Source organism: Python bivittatus, unplaced genomic scaffold, assembly GCF_059951505.1.
Source record: "Python bivittatus isolate LINGU-HERP-01145 unplaced genomic scaffold, Pbiv_v1 ctg000840_np1212, whole genome shotgun sequence".
Taxonomy (NCBI): Eukaryota; Metazoa; Chordata; class Lepidosauria; order Squamata; family Pythonidae; genus Python; species Python bivittatus.
Genome location: NW_028277113.1, coordinates 36,232,255 through 36,255,377, shown reverse-complemented (window position 1 = coordinate 36,255,377; position 23,123 = coordinate 36,232,255). Strand labels below are relative to the sequence as shown.

Below are 23,123 nucleotides of genomic sequence, written 5' to 3'. Positions count from 1 at the left end.
TCCTATCAAAATGTATCATACAGCAATGATTTTTCTTTGTGAATTTGTTTGTAAAAAGAAAAAAAATGGAAGAAACAATAATAAAATATGGGAATTACATATTCATTTATTTTATTTTATTAATCAAATCTATAAACCGCCCATCTCATTGTATAAGTGACTCTAGGCGGCTCACAGATAGTTATCACTCTCCGCAATACATTTCATTTGAAGCAGATAAAATGGTGTAGTGGTTAAGGCATCAGGCTAGAAACCGGGAAATTGTGAGTTCTAATCCCGCCTAAGCCCAAAGCCAGCTGGGTGACCTTGGGCCAGTCACTTTCTCTCAGCCCTAGGAAGTAAGCAATGGCAAGCCACTTCTGAAAAACCTTGCCAAGAAAACCGCAGGGGCTTGTCTAGGCACTCTCCGAGAATTGGACACGATTGAACAGATTAAAAAAAAATTATCTGGAAAGACCTCTGTTTGAAAATCCAATCTCCTTTCCACCCATCCCTGACCTAAATTATTAAAATCATAAGAGGTATAAGCTTATGAATACAGGAATTAACCATTCTTTTCTGGGCTGAGGGACCTGCCACTTGAGTAGCTGGTAAGGCCAAGACAAAAACTAATTAAACAGCATTATGATGAGAACAACAACATACAGCTAATATGCTTAGTCTCCAATCATTTCTCCCAAGAGTCACATTAAAAATTACAATTTAGTGGCAACTTTGGGAGGTCTCCAGAGACTGCATTCCAGGTTTCCAGAGGCTACATAGGGTCTTAGGGCCTCAGGTTATACACCTGTGCTATAAAAGAAGTCCTCACAATTATAGGAGGTACTGTGGAAATATTGTAGTCTCAGGGTGCACAGCCACCAAATTGTATATTTTAATGTAACAAAAGAAAAAAAGTTACTAAATGCATTTTCTGTAGTCTGTATGAATTTAATTTCTCTCTCCAGGCTACTTGTCCATTCAAGTGCCATCCCAGAACACTTGTATCTTGTGTTGGATATTCGGGACAGGTTTGAGGTTCTGCTGGTACACTCCATATCCTGCTGCCCAACATTCCCCCAGCCTGAGGTGATGGAGCTGGCCTGGAACTTTAGTGGTTGTGAGCTAGTTCTGGGGATCTTCAATATACATGCTGTTACTGGGATGACTGGAGCTCTTCAGGACTTCATGGCTGCCATAACAACTTGTTCTATCTCAACCTGTTACTGCCCTACAAGTGCAGTAGATCACACTTTAAGTTTGTTTATTTTTCTACTTGGCAGGAGCATGGTGGTCTGAAAGTAGGAGTTCTGCATCCATTACCTTGTCATGATCAGACCACTTCCTGTTAAGATTTAGGCTTGCAGTGACTATTCTTCTCCACAGAAGTAAAGGATCAATTAAAATAGTCCATTAGCATGGATTCAGAAGGATTCTGGGGGATCTCCTTATAGTGTAGCTGGTGCTCCTCTTAAAGAATTAGCTTTTGCTCAGATTGCTCTTTAGCATCTTCTCCCACAGTGTGGAGCATGTTCAGCCTCTTAGCATACATCTTAAATGAAGGCAGTGAGCTTGTTGAAGACAACTAAAATCATGTCTTCAGGATTTATACAGACAGGCTAACTTTCTAAGGTCAGGCCTTCCAACCTTCCTAAACAAAGCTAAGATTCAAGATCTACTTCCTCCATTTAATTTACTTGGTGCTAAGAAACAAAGCAATTCTGTATGATGTGCATTTAGAATAATAATCTTACTAATAAAGCTGAATCTGCTGCACTTGATGCTCTGTTGGCTGCTGCTTCTGCTGCTCTAATGATATCAGTGATGTTCTCAAAACTGGTAGCAGCTCCCACAGCACAGGTCACTAGCTCATTATTGCTGGCATTCTTCTTGAGTCTGTGGGGAAAAAACCAACATATAATATAGCCATCAAGAAAATTAAAACACTTTGGCTGTTCTTTTGGTTTCATTAATCACTGTTGAGAATTGTACATAATGTGGGAAAGCAAGCAAGCAGGAGGGAGGGAGGGAGGGAGGGAGGGAGGGAGGGTCAGTCGAACACTATGCTACTTTATTAAACACAGCATATTTTGTATGATAGGCTAATTTGAAATACTGTATTACCAGATAGAGATTATCTCCAACAAAAGTCTATATGGAATAAAAATCAGTTCGTTCAGAAGATAGATTTTAAAAATGGAAATGCTTATACCATCTTCCCTGATTATTTTTTGGAGGTGGTTGGGATAAACTAGGGAAGGGCATAGTCTAAACCAATGTTTCTTAAAGTGTGGTCCAAGGACCCCTGGGGATCCCCCAAAACTCTCTCATGGGTCCACAAAATCAAAATGATTTGCCAGACATTGAAAATATTTGCAAAAATTTAAAACAATGTCACTCTTCTCATTATTATTTTTAATTTGTTTAAAAATATAGGTTTTTGTCATGAAAAATATTTTATTTATGTCAATATCTAATGGGTTTAATATTGTTATTTTTACATAATTCAATAAATATTCTATGAATGTCAATTTTAATTTTTAATACAGTAAAGATTGATAAATATAAACCATACAAACAAAAGCTCTTTTGGGGTCCTCCATAATTTTTAAAAGTGGGAAGGGGTCCTGACAGCAAAAAGTTTAAGAAACACTGGTCTAAACAATTAAAATGCTTATACATCCCAAGGATTCCATCTAGAGAAAATTAGGCATATGCTTATCTGTGATGGAACGGACTTATGAAGGCCAGGCTCAGAGAGATAAACGTGTTCTTAGCCCCCAGCAGGAGCGTGGGAAGTTCAAGAAGATGAGGCTGGCACCTCCCTAAGGAATTCACGGTGTTGTGGCTGGCTGGCTTGGGAACTAGGGTTCAGTCTGGGGAGATTTTCTGCCTGGAGGTTGTAGCTAATAAACACAACAGAACTGTATTTGCATTGTCTCTTGGAGTTCTTTAGGCTGAACCTGACATTATCTTTCATACTGAAATCAGTATAAAACATACTTAACTTTGCTTAAAGCATGTCTAGCGAGTTCAAACTGTCCCATACAGACATACAAATAGTCAAAAATTGGGCTGCCTATTCTTTTCTGAAAAACTAGCAACTATGTCAAAAAACTGCTATCCTTATAAGAAGCATACCACTGCTTTCCCACACCTGAGGAGAGAACAATCATTTCCAAATGGCATAAAAAAAAATTCTGGCAATTTCCCAAGGGGAAGAGAAATATAAAGAATGTGATGCAGCACCCAGTTAAGTTTACTGATCCCACCTAAGGGGAATATTCCTATAATAAGCACTGGGCAAGGACCACCAGTGAAAACTGCTACCTAATGAGCCTCAGAAGATACAAAGATAAGGATGGTGACACAGGCCCTTCTCTTTAGCAGACTCAACGTATTATTAGACAAACTAAGGCATCTGTCTACCCACTCTTAGAATCTGCCAGCTCTCCAAAACACTGGCCTCAAAATTTCTGCTCTAGCCATACTGGCAACATCATCGCTCACTAGATAGCATTCTGGGTCCCTCTGCAAGGAAGCTCAATTGTGGTCCCCAACCCCTTAAATGTTGTTCATCCCTGCCGAAATCTCCCTCTTTCTCTTAAATCAGTTCCAGCATAAGCACATAGTTTACCTTTCCACCTAAAAGGAACGATGTCCAATGTATAATATGATTCAAGCAAGAAACAAACTATTCTGAAACAATTCATTTACAGAATTGAAGACATACTCAACCAACTTTCTTGCCAGGTCTTGTAAAGAGTTGGCATATGTTTCTGCTCTCACTACCAAAGGTTCCTTACTGGACGATAAGAAATTACTCTTCAGTTTCTCATCCAGATCATTCTTTGCTCCATCCAATTGGGCAACAAGGCTTTCATATTCCTGGAATTAGAAGAGAGTGTTATGCATTTGACTAAGAAGCATTATATAGCCATAAGAAATAAGTGGCAAGCTTTTGTATGCTTTAATTTCCTGTATAAACCCTAATGCCTGGATGCTTTGGAACTCAGCATGAAGGTTACATGTAGGAGATTAGCTAGAGATGACTTTTTTTCATATAGTGAGTAGTAACAGCTCCTGTATTTTACAAGCAGTTACTATTATCTACAAAGCCAAGTCATTATTGGTAGTATATTCTTATTTCCATCATAACGTGAATGTTATTTCTCTCTTTTCAGCCAAATAAAAACATTCATTATTTCAAAATTACCTCTTTACTCTTCTGGAGCAATTCAAATATACTTTTTGTTTGAGATACTGATGCTTTAGCAGAATTCAGAAGATCCCAAATGGCAGTCTGTTGTCTAGTCATCTCTTCTGACTGTTTCTGACAGAAAAATAAAGAGTGATTCCCATTTTTAAAGCAAAACAAAGCTCCCAAAATAGCATAGCCATAATTACTATTTATATATTTATTTATATATCATTTTTATACACTCCCACAATTGTACACAGACTCTTGGTGGCTCAAAACATTTAAAAAAATCAACAATAAAAATAGAAATGTTATAAAATAAAGCCAACATTCAAAACAGACAAACCTAAACTCGAAAAGGCATTTGGTGTCAGCCCCCAAATGCCCTCTGGAAAAGCTTTGTTTTAAGCAGTTTTGACCAGAGTTGGGGCCAAACACACTTCTCACAGGAGGCTATTCCAGAGGACCAGGCCAACAATGGGAAAGCAACCTCCTGCAAATGAAGGACCACCAGCTACTCTCCCAGTAGTTGGGAATGGTTAGAATCAAAGTGGTTTGGATCAAAGTGGTTGGGCAGATTCCATTGGAGAAATGCAGTATATTTTTCTGCATACAGTAGCATTAGAAGGCATACAATCCAGCCAATACCTGACTCATCATCTCCTTTGGGGTATGGTACAAGATGTTTAGTAACATTTTTTTTAAGATTGTAGAAATATAGATCTGGTATAAAATGACAGTGGACTACGGTGTGTGAAAGGGAAGGGCTTTTCCTCTGGGGATGTGATGGACTGGAATGGAGGAAGGGGGGTGAAAACGGTGCTCTTGTCTCCAGAGCAACGCTCTGGAGATAAACGGAGAAAGCTGGGACATCCCTAAACATTCCAGAAGATAGTAGAGACTTGTCCCTGGGAACTACTGGTCAGTCTGAGAAGATTCTGTAAATAAGCGCTAGCTAATAAACCTTGCTGATTGAACCTGCACGGTCTCCAGGAGTTCCTTGGGCTAGGCCTGACAACAATCTTCTCAGACTGACCAGTAGTTCCCAGGGACAAGCCTCTACTATCTTCTGGATTGTTTAGGGATGCGCCAGCTTTCTCCACTTATCTCCAGAGCGTTGCTCTGGAGACGAGAGCACCGTTTTCACCCCCCTTCCTCCATTCCAGTCCATCACAGGGGTATTTTGTCAGAAACCTCTCCAGCAAATAAATCAACTAATTAAATAGAGGAATTGTTCTATATGAGATGATATATGGGAATTCTCAAAGTCTGGGAAAGAAAAGAGAGGTTTTCAAAACATAGCAACTGAAGAAAAGATAGACATTTCAGACTTATCACTTAAGTGAGGTGCAGTCCATTTGTTAGGGATTCAGTGAGAAAGAAGTTCAAACAATTCATAAATACTCCATCCTAATGTACTCAGCGAAGAGAGGACTCTTTGGAAAAGACCCTGATGCTGGGAAAGATTGAAGGCAAAAGGAGAAGAGGACGGCAGAGGATGAGATGGTTAGATAGCATCACTGAAGCAATGAGCATGAAACTGAGCAAACTCAAGGAGGCAGTGAAGGACAGGAAGGCCTGGCGCGATACGGTTCTTGGGGTCATGAAGAGTCGGACACGACTTAACAACTGAACAACAACAATGTACTCAGTAATAAATGAGGACTGGTGTATACTTTTCTAGTTACCAAGATTTTGTAACCTAACCCTTTTTCTTGGTGTTAAACCTGATTAATGAGAATCTCTGTGAATTTTTCTTCTTTGGTCATATGCTGCTGTTGGTGCTTGAACTACCAAACTTCTGGGTCCATATGGCCCTCAGGGCCTTGAGTGAGGTCCCTTTCCTTCTCTAAAGTCCACCCACTTCATGCATTATTTTATGCTTTGTCTTTCTGCATGGAGACATGGATATCAGGGCTGAAGCTTCCATCCATTAAGCCCTGTGCCTAATGTCTCCTACCCTGCAATTTAGCCCCTGGACAAGTCCAGTTCCTCACCTTTTCTTGCCTGTTTTCAACAGGAAAGACCTCCCACTTGGCATTATTCTTTGCAAAGACTCTGTTTGGCAACCAAGAGAAAATGCTATTCTGAATGAAACCTGCCTTGGAACCACTGCTGAAGAACTATTTCTTTTACTGAACAGTTATGAACAACTTTGGTATTTGGCATGGAAACAGAACATGAAATAACAATTTTTTACATGTCCCAGTATGATTGGGTCATTCGTGGTATTTGCAGGACAAAAAGAATGGGTTGGGGCATGCCAGATGACTAAACTTTAAATTAAGTATTTCTTTTAGAGAAACTATGTGCTCATGATACAGTGTTCTAAAAAATAAAATAGCAAAAACCCCAGGTAAAAATCTAATTCCACTGGTCTTTCACGGAATTGTCTTGAGACAGGTAACAGATGTATTAACATTTTTGCATTTGCTTTTGCGAAATTTTCTCAAAAATATGGAATTTTCCCCATTTAATGCATCATACATAAAGACCCACAACCCTGGATAGGTAAGTAGGTAGGTACGTAGATAGATTTACCTTAGTCTCTTCCAAAAGGCGTTTATTTTCTCCATTTAAATTTTCAGCTAGCTTGGTTTGTTCCTTTGCCTCTCTCAAAGATTCATGAAGATCATTGAGCTTGGATTCATATTCATTTAGTGAATCTCTCACATTTTTAATGAGGCCTTGGTTTTGTGCTTTGCGCTTTTGTAGTTCGTTCCTTATTCGTTCTAGCACTATGCAGAATGAATAAAGCAAAACAGGAGTAAATCAAATACTGTATGAACATTAGATCCTTCAAGTCCTTTTGGCTTACGGTCCTTCTGTAAATCAATTTCTCATCAAGAAATTAATTTTAGTTGGGTAGATCATATGGTCTATTAAGTATAAAGATAGATATGAATTATGCATCAATTCTGCTTTGTAATATTTTATTGAGATTTTAAAAATACATATTTAAAAGTTAGAATATAATGGGGATAATGGACTTTCAAATAGGAAAACATTTTATTAGAATTACTCAGTACATGATTACCGCAACAAGACTTCTTTATGCACAATTTTGGAAAACCCAGACACTATCAACAATACAAGAATGGTTGTTAAAACTGATGGATATGGCAGAAAATGACAAACTGACTTGCTTATTAAAAGAAAACTCAAACAACTACTACCTTAAAGAATGGAAACCATTGATGGACTATTTGCAAAATGCAGGTGGGGTGAAGCTTACGTGGGGATTTGAAGATTAGATTATAAATGTAATGGGATATATTTAGACAAAGAATTATTCCTATTTAATGTATTAAAAATTAGCACTTATGATAGCTTTATTATTTCTAAGACCAGAGTTGGATCGGAAGTTATCTATTTTTCATATCTTTTCTTCTTTTACTTTACTTTACTTCACTTCTTTTCCTTTTCTTTATATTTTGTATTTCAAATTTTCTTTTGCATCAATTCTGTACATCCTTTTTGATCTTTATGTTTCCAAACCTTCTATATAGATTGTATGACTGCAAAAGCTCAACACAAGTCCTGAACTAGTTTCAAGCAGCAACAAAATTCAACATTTTTAAAGTGGCTATTGTCAGTTTTCTTCACTGTTAAACCACAACTACCTTCACACCCATTACAAATTCATTGGGCATTTCCAGATAAGGCAACAGACTTTCCCCATCTATTCCCACCTTAATAAATCCAATCAAGCCATTTCTACCCCAAAACATTTACAGTTTTTAGCCCTTACAATGTTGGGCTTTTCCTTTTTCCTTTTCTGCTTCTGTTAGCTGTTGGCCAAAATTGCGGTTTCTCATCTCATTTATCATTTGCTGAGCTTGCATCAGCTCTTTTGCAGAATGTTCTGTAGGCAAAGAAGTTCCTTCTACCATGCCATCTATCTGTTGCAAGAGAACTAGGACAAGAAAAACATAATGTGAATAAATAAGAGACTTTTACCACACCATGCCACAGAGATACTGTATGTGGTATATTTTTAAACCAGGAGTGCAAATATGAACCCTCCAGTGCAGCCCCAGCTCTCTCCATAAGTCACATCAATTTGTAGCTCTCGATGTGATAGAAGTAGGAAATTGTTAAATATATGAGAAGTAACTCTATTAACTATAGAGTTTTGGTTTTGTCCTTGCTCCAACCACTTCTTGGACTGGAGCCCTAGCAAACCAATCAAAGATCGATTAAAATGCAAAGCCTGTAAATAGTTGCACACCTTTCTTTTGGGAAAGGTAGAACTTTCCATTCAACACACTATAAATAAATCATTAATGACATCCTAATTTATCTCAGCTGATACGAACTGCCAGTGTGCACCTAAGGTTGATCAGAACATTGCAGTCTAATCCATTCCTTCTCAGAAGTAAAGTTAATTTAGTTCAATGAGACATACTCCTGAATATGTGTCCCTAGAATAATATTTCTTCCTTGATAGATGTCCTAGGCTGATAGTTAATCTCTCTCTCTCTCTCTCTCTCCTTTTTTTGCTGCTATGGGCAAGGTGTGACTTTTCTGCACCTTGCCCATAGCAGGGAAAAAGCATTTGGATACTATGGCAGTCATGAAGGTGATAAATCCATCCTTGAGGGACGGGAATTGCCTCATGTCTTAAAATAGTTGATAGGACTATTTTAGACAACTATCACCTGTTCTCCAATTTCCACTTTCTAGGGATGATGGTAGGGAAAGTGATAGGCTTGCAACTACCTAGAGAACCCCGGACAAAACGGATTATCTAGATCAGTGTTTCTTAACCTTGGCAACTTTAAGATGAGTGGACTTCAACTCCCAGAATTCCCCAGCCAGCTGGGAGTTGAAGTGCACTCATCTTAAAGTTGCCAAGGTTGAGAAACAGTGATCTCCACCATATCAGTTGGAATTCAGATTTGGGTATTGGATGGAAATTCTGGGAGTTGAAGTCCATTCATCTTAAAGTTGCTAAGGTTGAGAAACACTGATCTAGATCATATCAGCTGGAATTCAGATTTGGGTAAACTGCAATGGTCACCCTAGTGGATGACCTTTTGAAGGGCAGGGATGAGGGAATGAAACCCAGCACTGATTCTGGTATCCTTTTAGGCCAGATGCAAGGGCTAAGGACACTGTTTGGCAGTAGTTCTCCTCCTCCCTGAGCAACCAGTTCCAGTTGGTGGGGCATAGAAATTGAGCATTTGCACATTGCATTATAGAGCACTGCAGAGCTCAGCCATTTCCCCCTTGCTGTTTAACATTTACATGAAGCTGCTGGGAGATGTCATTTGTCAACACAGGGTGAGTTACCATCAATTGGTGGATAAATTCAACTTTACTGTATGTCTCTACTCTGGACAGAGCAGGGCAGGAGATGAAGGTCCTAACCCAGTGCTTGGAAGTGGTTAGGAAATAGATTGAGAGGGACAGACTCAGGTTCAGCCCTACCACAATGGAGTACTTGTAGATTTGAAAGTCTTCTGAATCCAGAGATGTTCTACCTATACATTAGCTCTGAGTGGGATCACACTCACCTGTCCTCAGCTGGCTTGCAATCTTGGAGTTCTCCTGGACTCATAGCTCCTGCTTGAACAGCAGGTGGAGGGCATGGCCATGAGAAGTTTTGCACAACACCCTCTGGTGCACCAATTGCATCCTTTCCTGGATTAGGAGTCATTATGCATGGTCACTCATGCACACAAATGATTTTTTTGGCCTGCATAAGGCTTTAAATAGCCTCAAGTGTTGTGAATAGAAGCAGTTTCAAAACTTTGTTACTGCAGGAACAGGTACTGGGGAGGGAGGTTCATGCTGGGGAGGTCAGTAATAAACGACAGTAATAAATTTCCCTCACTAACATTGAGATTGACTTAAAAAACTGCCCCCACTAGTACTGCAGTGAGGTTTTTAAATCGCTTCCACTGATGTAAACAGAAAATTGTTAAACCCTAAATGAAGTGTAAACATCTCTACGCGCATGAAAGAAAACAAATTGAAAGCTGCCTGCTATGGCACTGGTGAAATTAGCCAAGAATTATTTTGGTCCCCAGGCTGATAACATTTCCCCAGCCTTAATGTAGAAGAAAAGACATTACTCTTACCATTAATATTGGTGAGAAGAGATTGGATCTTTGAAATTAAAGCTCTTCCTCTTTGATTAGTTTTACTGAAATTATTTAATAGAGTCTGTGCTTTCTTGTCATTACTTTCAGCCTAAGATGGTGGGTTAAAAATTAAATACCATTAGTAAAAGTTTGATCTAAAAGTACTTAATATTACTGATTTATTTGGGTATTTAACTATCACCCTACTTCATTAACACATGTCTTGGTAGAAGTCAGTATAATTTGCTATTATAATATGACTAATTGACCAAATTGATGAATTTGGCATTTACTAGCCATTCTTAAAAGAATTTTTAAAAATCTTTTTTTACTGCATAAACTTTACCAGAATTATTTAAACATAAATCACACAAAGAGATTCTTGTATTTCATACAAAAGCAAAGGAGAAGATAAACAACTAGTAATAAAATGTAAGTAAAAACATTATGGGAAAATAAGTTTAGGTAACTTGTGAAAAATCTGCTCACTTAAGATAGAAACCAAAGCGATGGGAGATAGATGCAACAAAGCACACTTTTATTGGAATGCCCTTTGGTGATCACTGGGCTACTCACCAACAGACAATGGGAGAGAGAATGTCCTGAGTGAAGCACTTCTACAGATTATATATGTTTGGTTAATTGCATTGACAAACAGAAAGATAGAAGAAATAGTACAATTACAGATAGTCCTCAACTTATGACCATTCGTTCAGCAACCATTTGAAATTATGGCAGCGCTGAATGCATTATACTTACGACTGTCCCCAAAGTTACGGACGTTGCAGTGCCCCCACAGTCACATAAAATTTGGGCACTTGGTGGCCCGCCCACACCTACCACTGCAAGGGCACTTCAACTCCCCCTACCCACCTATCTCCCCCCATCTCTGTTCTTTTGACCACCCTGCACAGTGGCACTCCTCAGTGGCAGCTCTGGGGCTGAAGTAGAGTCCCAGGGCCTTCAGCAGTCTCAGCCAGCCACATTCCACCCAGATCCTCTACTTCAGCCCCAGCGCCAACACCGCCAAGTGCCACCTTAAGTCCCGCATAGCGGCCAACCACTCCAGCACCACAACACAAAGCCCCCACTGCCCTGCACTCCACAGGCCCTGCCGCACACAGCTGACCTTAGCTGTCTTCCTCCCGCTGCTGATGAGGTGCGCCCGGCCTGGTTCTATGCCAGGCCTTCTTCCCAAGGCCGCTCACACCATTCTCCAAATAGCACATCCCATTCTCACAATACTTTGGAAGGCTTCAGAAGTGGAGGGCTTTGTGCTGTGGTAACAGGGTGGATAGCCACATTGCAGAGCATGAGGTAGCACTCCTCAGTGGCGGCACTGGGGCTGAAGTTGAGGCCCAGGGGCAGTGGGGGCCAGCTTAGACTGCTGAAAGCCCCGGGCCTCTACTATAGCCCCAGTGCTGCCACTGCCACCACTGCCACTGAGGAGTGCCACTGCACAGGCCAGCCACTGGGGCAGAGATGGGGGGGAGACAGGTGGGTGGGGGGAGTTCAAGAGAGGGAGAGGAGGCAGTCCCTTACCTTACTAAGGGCTGGGAGAGTCCAAGCTGGGAATGGCTTGGATCAGGGTGGGTACTCACCTAACGACCAGTGGGATTCATTTAACAATGGCAACAGAAAGTGCTGGGATTGCCATTGTTAAGCGATGTGGTCACGTGATGTTTCGCCTAATGACCGCATTGCTTAGTGACGAAAATTCCGGTCCCAATTACCATTGTAACTCAGGTCTATCTGTATATGACCCTTTTGCTGGAATGCTTTGATAAGCTATTAAAATGACCTCCCTGTTATATTTCATACTTGCAGGAATCTTCCTGACATTATCAACATATACAATAAACAGCATTGTTTATATTGCAGTCTCCTTTTACACCATTTCATTCCTCCTCCCTAGAAAGTCTACTGTCTTGCTTATGTTAGCTGTCTCCAGTCCGGGGTCCCAGTACTAGGCAGTTGCAGCTGTCAACTTTTACATTTTTAAATTTTAAACTTGCTCTTGCAGCTGTAATCTTAGTAAATTGTGATACTTTTAATTTATGTTTTATAAAAATATTTGTGGTTTCAATTCAAATGTTATGCTTAAAAATTTCTGAATGTTTTGATGCATTTCCTTCCAAAACTTTCAAAGATTTTTTGCATGACCACCAATGGAAAAAAATGTTCCTTCTTTGTTGTAGCATTTACAACATTTATTGCCAGATTTGTCTGTCTTAGTAATCTTTTTCTTTTCTTGATGTTTTTATTTTTATTAATTAAAACAAACAATAATAAAGTAAAAAGAAAGAAAAAAGAAAGGGATTGTAATGGAAGGCATGTGCGAGGAGGATACTGGAATGGAGGATCAAGGTTATCAGGAGGGAGGAGGAGCATTCCTAGAGAGGTTACAGGGCAAGCGCTTCCTCAGCCTGCAGCAAGACTGTGAGAAGATGAAGAAGCTGAGACTAGCCCCTCCCTAGAGTCTCACGGGGTATATCCACTAGTTGCTTTAGCATAGGTTTAGTCTGGCGAGATTCTGTCTATTAGGTGCAAGCTAATAAAGGAACTATACTGGACTGGACTGCCTTGTTGTCGTTCTTGGGCTGGGCCTGACAGGAATACACACACACACACACACACACACGCATAAAATAAGCTTTACACTACAGTAGGAGTTCCTAAACTTTTTGCCATCACACCTCCCTTTAGTGTAATCTTAATGTACACACCTCCCCTAAAAACCCAGACACCAAAATGAATGCAAATGAACAATGAAAACATGAAAATATAATGAAACTTTGGGAAAGGTGGATTTATTTTAGCAATGTAACTAAAAGGTTCTTCACACTTCCCCTGGACTCGTCTGCACCTCCCCAAGGGAGATACACCTCACAGTTTGAGAAATCCTGCACTAGAGCACAGGTTGAAGTAAAAATACAATGAGTCGTATACGCTTTTGACTGGGATTGGAATTACTACCATTTGAAATAGAAAGTTCATCCTGAATATACTAGTTGTTCTTAAGATTCAGAAATATGTGTCACATAAATGTGATTTACCACTATATGGATATTAGGATAACATTTTGCCATCTATTAAAGGTACTTTGGCACAGGGCCTTTAACATTTATTATCATTTTACACGTAGTCTCTTCAAATCTCAAAGATGACCAGAAAACACAAACTTTTATTAAAAGGTCATGGACTGATAGCAATATGTATAAGATTTAAACAGCTTACCTCTTCTTTCAGAGCATTAATATTTTGGTTAAGGTAAGACAAGTCTGTCTCCAGTTCATCTACCTTTGGAGTCTGAGTTTTAATAACAGAACGAGAGTGGTTCAACAGAATCTGAAAATAAAGGCCAAACAGAATGGGAATCCTCAAACTGTTCATAAATACAGTATGGGATTAGGAAAAATATATTAGACAGAAAAGCCCTGGAATCAGACTTCACAAATCAGCTCCTACTATCATTAGTAGATGAAGAGATGACTGAATCATAGGATAGAATTCAACAGAAAGCAAGTTACCTGGATGCCCTGAGAATTGAAAGGTATTACCTCTGGTAGCAAGGAGGAACAGGAAGGGAAGTGTTAAGGAATCCATCTGGAACAGGGCCAGAATATTGCATAGAATCTTAGCACACTGATTTCAATAGGTTTAAAAATGTACCAAATTCTGTGTGGGACAATGAACAATAGTGGATGGTCTTTATATGTAGTTGCAATTTCCTGTGAAATGATACCTTGTTTATATTTATAGTATTTGTATTTTCAAGAAAGCTCACAGGTTATATTTAACATTTCAATTACAACAATAAAATAAAATCAACATATTTCAAATTAGCAGAAAAACAGAAATAATAAGAGCATAGCAGGAGCAAAATCAAACATTTCTAATGTTACTTAGAAAGTTTCAAAAATTTAGAAAGGTCCTGCTTTGCTAAATATAAAACAGACAAAAGAATAGGTTTTAGATTACTCTCCCTGAGGAAGATATTCTAAAAACGAGGGGCTACAATCAAAAAGATCCTTTCTTTGGTTTCCCCAACCTATCTTCAGTATATATGGGTACCATAAAAGTGCTTCCAAAGATGAAATCATTCAGAAGATGTTCATGCAGAAGAAGATAGAGAAGATCAAGGACTTGAGTCCCAATCATGCAGTCATTCTGAATGGTGCTTGGAAATTAATTTGCAGCTACTATGACTATTTAAGGTCTAACAAGATACCCAAGATGGTAATTTTAGCACTATACTGTTGACTAACCAGAAGAAAACAATGGCGAACCACTTCTGTACTGCTGCCAAGAATACACGTCTGTGAAGTCAGCAGGAGTTGAGTAGGAATTGGGCCGAATTAAATTTTAAAGAAGACTTTAAAGACAGATACATGAATAATGCATTCCAGTGGTCTAATCTGAATTGGCTGCTAGGGTCTTTCTCCTGAAGTGGCACAAGAAAGAGCAATGGAATGGATTTCATCAAAATTCAGAAACATATTCCAGCCCCATAAGAGCATTTAATATGACATTTCTCTTACTGAGTTGCTTCTAAAGCATGCTTCAGAAGTGTACTCAAACCCCTGGGAAGTGTACCCAATCCCATGGAAAGCCAGGTTTTTCAAGTTACCTCCAGTTGGTTGCTACGATCTTCCAGGAGCTTCATCTGTCTCAGCACTTGGGCACTCGTGTTGATATTTTGCATCTGAAATTCAATCACTCGGAGCTCACTTCCCATTGTACTCAAATCCTCCAGCAATGTGATTACACAACTCCCACAAGCTAAGTGAAAAAGTGCACACACAGAACAGTTTAAAGTGTTAGTTTTTAATATATTCAAAAAAAGAATGGGCCTACTGAAAACAATAATGGGACAAAAAGATATTTCCAGAAAATGTCATCTGTTATTATAACAAATAACAAGACATTTGAAATGTTATTACAAAACTATGTTTGTCATACAACTGTCTTGCTTGCCTGCACTGTTTTACTGTTATAACAAACAATAAAGCCAAATACAGGTAAGATGGTAACCAAATCCTTGAAGCCACTCTTTGTATGTCTCTTATGTAGCTTCAGTATTTCCTAACTTGCTGCCCTCCAAATGTGTTGGATTACAACTTTCAGTATCCTGACCATTAATAGAGAAGTCTTCTCTCATTACTGAGAGCTTAGTTTCTGAATATGCTTATTATCCACAAGAAAACACCACAATTGTTCTTTCTAATCGCCCAAAACACTTACAGTTCTTTATTAACACTATATAAGCAAGCTTCCAGACTGTATAAGGTTTATAACTTACAATTACAATCTTCATTTGGATCTATGTCTTTTGGTTCTTGGCTTATACATTCTGGAAATTAGAAAAAAGGCAAAATTAGAATTATAGGATGCAACACAGGTAATAGGTGTGACATTCTGAAATGTCAGAAAGCTGATGCTCTCTAGACTCCACTGAAAGCTGCACATTAACTCAGCACATTGCTAAAAAAAAATAGGCCACAATTTGCCCAGAATCAATGCTTTGATACCATTACATTAGAGAGGAAGTTTACAGGATCTTGTGGGTTTTTTCCCCTCAAAGTTATATTTACAAATTGTTTTTCCTCAAGTAACAATTTCGGCTAATGTGAACAAAAATACCATGATGTTGGGTCACAATCCTCAGCCCTTCAGAAATCCAAGGCATTGTTTATTGAATCTCTTACCAGAGAGTGAAACAAGGTAGCCCAAGGGCTCCTGAACTGGTGCTCTGATTAAACTCTTTTGGAGCCCAGAGACAAAAGATGTGGCATTAGAATACACGAATGGTAAAATATAATCAAAACATTCAACCAAGACAACCCACATTTAGGGCTCCTGGCAACATTACCTTTAGCAGTGTTTTGAGCTATTTCTGAACAGCTCCTTCCCCTATTGATCAATAATTCTGGTTCATGCAGGTGTCCACACTGTGGCTGTCTCTCTTGCCAGTATGATTCCATTATCACAAGAGGAGTGATATTGACATGTAAAGGAGCCATGCTGTCAAAAGACCACAGGCTGCCGAGTCTCTAAAAGACTTCCTTTCAAAACAGGCTGGACTCCCATGATTTTGTACACATTCCAGCTTGAAAATCAAAATTCAGTCCATAGTATGACTACTGAGAAATACTTCAAATATACAAAGCACAAGACTTATATCCCTTTGAGTATCGCCTCATCTCATTAACTTCAACCTCCAAGCTAAACAACTGTCCATCTGATTTGCTAAGTGTATCTAAAGTGATTTTGCAGGATAACCAAATACAAAACTCAAGACCTATGCTGCAAATATTACTACTGAAGATATAAGTAATCTGATGTTTCTCAACCTCAGTAACTCAAAGATGTATGGACTTCAACTCCCAGAATTTCCCAGCCAGGCTGAACACTGAAGTAATCTATCACTTCTAATCACTTTTATCTCATGACACATAAAGAAAGGTGTCAATTAAATATGACTTGTCATTGCCTAATAGGAATGAGAACATCCAAAGATATGCAATGAAAGACCAATAAGCTACTGCATGACCACAATTAAACCAAGGCTCAATCCACTACTGCAAAACCACAATGACATCAGGGCTTACTAAAGCAACTGCACTGTTGATCACAGGGGATGTTACTGCTAATGTAGAGAAACAAATGGCTGGAAAAAACAGCTCAAAACTTAAATTGGATTCTGCATCAAGACTGAACTTGTTCTGGCAACTGTTAATTTCAGCAGCAGAACAGCACTTTAAAATATGTTGTCTGAAATATATGTGCCAGTTATATAATTCTAGTAGTTTACATAAAGGAGATTTGGAAAAGACCATTGCCTTTGAGACAGAAAGCATCATAATCTGTTCAGATAAACCAGGTTTCTCTTATGTGTATGTCATACATTTTGGGGAGTAGAACTGGAAACTATGTGCAAGCCTCAAAACAGAAGTCTGGTATGTGTCCCTGGCAAATGAAGTTTTCTCAGGCTCAAGCCTGGCCATGTGTCCTTGAGCTGGCCTTTGGTTCCTATTAAGTAAGGAATCCTGCTGGTTTGGGAACCTGCCTGAGGAACAAGTTCTACTAGTCCTTGTATATTCTTGTCCATGATCTAGATTCCTTGGTTCATCTCCCTGCTTTCTTGTTCATCTCTAACAGTTGCCTTTGACTCCAGACTTGAAGTGTGTATGCTTGTGTGTCATTATATGGGCTCCAAGTCTGACTTCTCCTCTGAGTAGTACAGAGAACATACAATGCATACTGATACACCAGGGTAGGAAACCTATGGATCTCCAGATGTTGCTGAAGTACAGCATCCTATATACAAATAAGAGAGCCAATCCAGCAAATTGAATTCACAAATCCAAGTGCAAAGCACCAAACTGTCTACTGTATGTGTTAATTAGCAAGCACCAAGTAAGTGAGCCACAATCCCTACATAATGGCATACATTAAAGAGAAACTATAAGAGTATTACTGACAGCTTAATGTTGGGATTTAGATAAAATTGTATCTTTTTAATTAGTGTTTGAGATATACATTATTAAATGGCTACTCTTTTTCTAATATAATCCATTAAGGTTTTTTTTTTCTTATACCAAACTTTGTTCTGACTCAGAAATGGCTAAACAAAGCTATAGAGTGCGAAACACATTACTGAAATCAACTTCCAACTGGATTTTTTTAGATGAAGGGAATATTATAAATGATGCTATACATACTCATAGAATGCATTTAGGATTGCTTTACTTCTGAAGGTAGTTATGTTGTTAAAAACACCCACAGTGGTTAGGCAATTTTACATTTGGGAATTCAAATTACAACCTTCAGCATCTTTCACTACTGGCCATGTTGGCTGAGGCTGCTGGAAGTTGTAGCTCAGCAATATCCAGAGAGCCCTATATTCCCCATGTCTATTTTTCAAGCTTATCATCCTTGAAACTTTGAAAGAGCCAACATTAAAATTGTATAGAAGAAATTCATAATGCATGTGGATATTCAAATTACCTGAATGCAATCAGCAATAAAATTTGTAGGATGTATGGCACATAAATCTGGATCATGCTGTTTAAACATTAACTATCACATTTAATTACTTCATTAAAAACATAAATCTGTAAAGCAGGCTTTTCAGATATAGTGGAATTAGAGAATTAGAGCTCCTAGCTCCAGCAGCCAATGGTTCTTGGGACTTGTACTCCAGCAACATCTGGAGAGCCATACTTTTCTCATCCTTATACTATACTATCATTTGTAGTATGGATGAACAGCTATAAGCTGAGAATTGGCAAAAGATGAGATACTGACTCAGCAATGGAGAAACGTAACTTTTATTTTCGCAGGAGACTTCCTAGTAGACTATATTCAAATAAATATCTATGATTTCCTTTCTGTTTGATATTATTCAGAAACATTTATGTCACTTTACATACCTCCAGTCAAGCGATCACACTTTGTGAGCTGGCCATTCTCAAGGCAATTACATTTTTGACAGTATCCTCCATATTTCAGTGGATTTCCAAAATAACCAGGAGCGCAGCTACAAAATAAATTAATGGACAAATAAAACTCACAAGTGATATATATCAACTCACACTGAAATGGTTTCTGCTGGCTTAAAAGTCTGCATCAAATCCATAAATTGTAATGATTTGTGTTACAATTGTCTAACCTGACCAAAATAAAGTAAAATTTCAGAACACAATTCATAAAGTATTTGGCTAACTTAGGGAACAGATGCATTATGAACCACTCAAAAAAATGAATAAAGCAAATAATTCTTAAGAAATAGCCTGTGGAGAAACTAGACTATATCCTATTTCTTTCCTAGTTTTTAAGAGACAGAGAAAGGTCAGAATTTTACATGCAGTGATGAAGCCAATAGCTCCTTGGCATTAAATATATAATTCACTTGGCGTCTCCAAACAATATCAAGATATACCCATAAAGTACAATATAATGACATTACAAGTTTCAGAAAAGAGCTTAATTTCAAGGTTCTGCAAGCCAGGTCTGCAGGAAAGGGGGAGAGTTGGGAGAGTTGGAACAAATCAGTACTCCAAACATTTTACTTTAAGAATTTGAGTTCTATCAGTTGGTCAATCCATCTAATCCAAAAGTTACTTGGTTACTACTTTTTAAATCTCTGCTCTTGCTAGCCACTCAGTTTTCAGGTGGTCTTACGATCATGTCATTCCAAAGATATTGCTAAGTATTGACAGATAGGCTACTGTAAAATATTAGGAGGCTTCAATATTATAGATATTACTTTTTCTATTTTTAACTGTATTTTTAATTTGATATGCACTGTACTGTAGACAGTTTAGTCCAAAAAGATATTTAACTTATTTCACATCCTACATGTCAAATAGCTTTCTGTGGGTTGCATCTATACTTCACACAACTGTTCAGATCTAAAAACATCAGTGTGTACAGACAATGTGTACAGACAATTCTAATGCAGAATTGGACATTGGTGCAGTTTATTCCAAAGAACATGAAATTAAGTAGTCCTAACTGGGAAGAACAGAGCATTCTGAAACTCTGAATCAAGCACAGCAGCTTATGTTTACATAAAGAGGGCAAGTGAGCACATGCACATGTTCAGAAGCCTTGTAGCACTTTGGACTCCAGCCCGAGCATGAAAATATGATGCCTGCTTAGTAAACCATATTTTCCAGCATGCTAGTAGGTTTCAATTGAGAAGATCTGCTTTAACTTTCTACACAGTAAATCAGTATTGAGACAAGTCACATACCTTTCACACTGCATTCCAGAATAGCCTTCTTTGCAAAAACACTGAATTTCTCCATTATCTTCCAGGCAGCCAGAAGCAAAACTACAAGTTAAAAAAAAAACAAGAAACATGAAAGACCTGAAAATAGTTTATTCTTTTAAAGGCATATTTAGACAGCTTACGGGGAAAATAATTTAACAGTTACATTACTGTCAGAACATCAAATAAAATGATAACACAAATAATTTCAGTCACAGACAAGTTGCAACTATTTTTGCTCTTACATCATTGTCTGTCATCTTTTTCTTAAAAATCAGAATGCAGTCCTAGATTCCTGACATTCTAAAAATCCAAATTGTGCAATAAGAAATTAGGGAATAAAAAAAGGCACTGGATGGTATTTTATTACTGAACAAGAATAAACCTTTGCTATTCTTCCTTTAGGAAGAATACCTCTATTTGATAAGTTGAAAGGATAATCTCCATGTTCACTGGATCATTGAACAATGCACAAAAGGTTGTCTATACATATCTAACAAAGAAAGTTATTACAGCCTTCCTTAGTCTATAATATTATCAGAAGTGGACAACCTGTGGCCTTCCTGAAATGGTTGCATTACAACTTCCACCACTGGTCACCATCAGCAATACCTAGCTGGAACTACTGGAAACTAGAGTTCAACAACATCTGGAGAGTCATCAGTTAGCCAACTCTGTTATTTCCTCAATTCTCTCCCCTCTTTGAAATCAACAACACAACACCAGGGAGAGCTTCAGCAGCAACGACGTGGAGCTCTATGCTAATAAAGCAAATACAGGTCTTCCCTAGAAGGTGAAGGTATTATTTAATTACAGTATTGCAGCAAACACAACCAAGTCTTTCAAGTGCTTGTAACAACGAGGTGGGTAGCCTTTAAGGTATCACGATATTATTTTGTTTTTGTTGAAATGAACTAATATGGCAAACTTTCAGAAAATTGTTCCAATATTCACTTTTTTATTTCTATTATTTTTAATGCATTCATGCATATTCAAAGTAGAAGATGTATGAGAAATTTCTATTGCATCTGGCAAAATAAATGAGTAAAAGCAATGAATTTGCCTTAAATATATTTTAAATTAATATCAATTGAATAAAATATATTTTAGACCAAACTAGATGACAAATTGCAGGCCAAGTCTCTTGCATCATAAATTTCTTTTAAAATGGACTGGAGCTGTGATGCTGGGGAACAGAAACAATGTGTTCTCTCTGTCTGCTTTTCTTGCAGGCTGTCCTGTTAGGACTAAAATCCTCCAAAAATGCAGACTTAAATTCCCATAATTCCCAGTTAGGATGATCGTTAGCAATTATGGTGATTATGGGAGTTGATGCCCAGCACATCTAGTGGGTACCAATTTAGTAAAGGTTTTGTTGAGGTTATGAGTTGTTTTTTTTAAATAGCTTTAGCAAAAAAAAGCTGCAATAGCTTTATAAAAAATCTAACAGGAGATCTGATCCCAGGTCATCAATATCTCATTTAAAATGGCAATTATTTACTTATTTATTTGTAGTAAATGTACTTAAGATTAGAATTTGTGGAAAATGCTTTCTTCATAGGAAATACATAATTTTAGAGAACAAACAGTACTGAATGTTAAAGAATGTAAATAGAATGAGACTATTTATACATTTTAAAGTACAGATGCAGGAAAAAACCTGGAGGTATTTGCTATTTGTTTTAAGTACTGTTATACTATTGTTACGAACAAAGCCATCACAACTTTTTCTAACAGAAAAGTTCTCTTGACCTACACTTCTACACCTGGCAAATCTAGATGGCCATCTTTAACTATCATTTATTTTTTATTTCAATGCTTTTAGAGTTTATTTCATGCAATCCCAAATGTTTTAGCAATTCCTATTTTGTTGCTTAACATCTACCGTAATCTTCATCTAGCCCATGTTCTAGACATGAAAAGTCACCATAATACTGTGTTTTTCTACGTTGAGGTGAGCAACCTGCAGCTCATTACTCTTACTCTTCTCCACCCTTCAGAACCTAGTTAGCTAGGTGCCCCTGAGTTAGATTCATGATAACTGCATAGACAAATGTTTGCCACCTCTATCTCTTCCAGACATAATTGCCCAAACAAGAGTGTCCCCAGGATATAGTAAAACAGAAGTCAAGAAGGTGGTGAGGATGCACACATAAAAAACAGGAGGAGCTTCAATCACACCATTATGGCCACCATCTTGACTTTTTTTTATCATCCCTGAGGAACCCCACACACCTAAAATTGATGGAACAGTTACCTCCATTTTTTATGCAGGAAACACACAAAAATTATAAAATGAAGCCCTAACATAGGCTTACTATAACAAATAGACCCAAATTCTTGTCTGAAACCACCACCACCGCAAAAATAGATTTGCATATTTGACATCTATTCCTTGTTCATTATAGTCCCTCTCTAAATGTCTGTATCTGCCCATTTGTAGTCACTGACTGGGCCAAAATTAGTGCTTAAGAAAGATGAGACTAGGATATATCCCCATTTGCACCTCACCATGACACAAATGTTGCCTGGCAATCATTATTTCTGCAGTGTCCCCATGACAGTTGTCTTCACTGCATGAGTGACAGCTTTAAATTGTCCTTAGCTGTATATTACCCTGCTTTCCTCCTTAAGTTGACAGCATCCATTGAAGGCCACAAGGCGTATAAAATTTGGTACATCTCACCACCCATCGTGTTTGAGATGGACTCAGGTGACCATAAATGGGTGTATACAGAGCAGCCCTTATTGGTCTTTTCAGGTTGATATGGGCACATTTCCTCCCTTTTGGGTCCCAGTCAGCTTCATATGCCATCATTCTGTAGCTGTCTCTCTAAAGAGCTGGACACAATGGCATTGTATTGATAGGCTATCAGAATTGTGCAATATCAGTAGACATCTCAGCTGACACTATTTTAAATACTTCAGCACTATGGTTCTTAACAATTTATTCCAGAGCTGCATCATTTCTGCTGCATCACTGTAATTGGCAGATATTTCTTCTGCTAGCTGGTAGTATGCAGGAGGAGGATAGCAAAGCAGGAGGAATCAACCAACTATATTGTTGTCCAGTCAG

General features: G+C 38.2%; 1 protein-coding gene across 2 annotated transcripts in view; it reads right to left on the bottom strand.

Annotated features, from left to right (window-relative positions):
* LAMA3 (laminin subunit alpha 3) overlaps positions 1 to 23,123 on the bottom strand; it is a 160,518-nt gene that overhangs the window by 43,778 nt on the left and 93,617 nt on the right. For both annotated transcript variants that reach the window (XM_088130669.1, XM_088130668.1), the window contains 11 exons: positions 20,030 to 20,110; positions 18,705 to 18,811; positions 15,572 to 15,622; positions 14,900 to 15,051; positions 13,507 to 13,617; positions 10,267 to 10,378; positions 7,932 to 8,096; positions 6,722 to 6,918; positions 4,196 to 4,312; positions 3,713 to 3,867; positions 1,734 to 1,875 (listed from right to left, as the gene is read on the bottom strand). In XM_088130669.1, coding sequence (XP_087986795.1) covers positions 1,734 to 1,875; positions 3,713 to 3,867; positions 4,196 to 4,312; positions 6,722 to 6,918; positions 7,932 to 8,096; positions 10,267 to 10,378; positions 13,507 to 13,617; positions 14,900 to 15,051; positions 15,572 to 15,622; positions 18,705 to 18,811; positions 20,030 to 20,110 — 1,390 coding nt within the window. The remainder of the gene's footprint in view (positions 1 to 1,733; positions 1,876 to 3,712; positions 3,868 to 4,195; positions 4,313 to 6,721; positions 6,919 to 7,931; positions 8,097 to 10,266; positions 10,379 to 13,506; positions 13,618 to 14,899; positions 15,052 to 15,571; positions 15,623 to 18,704; positions 18,812 to 20,029; positions 20,111 to 23,123) is intronic.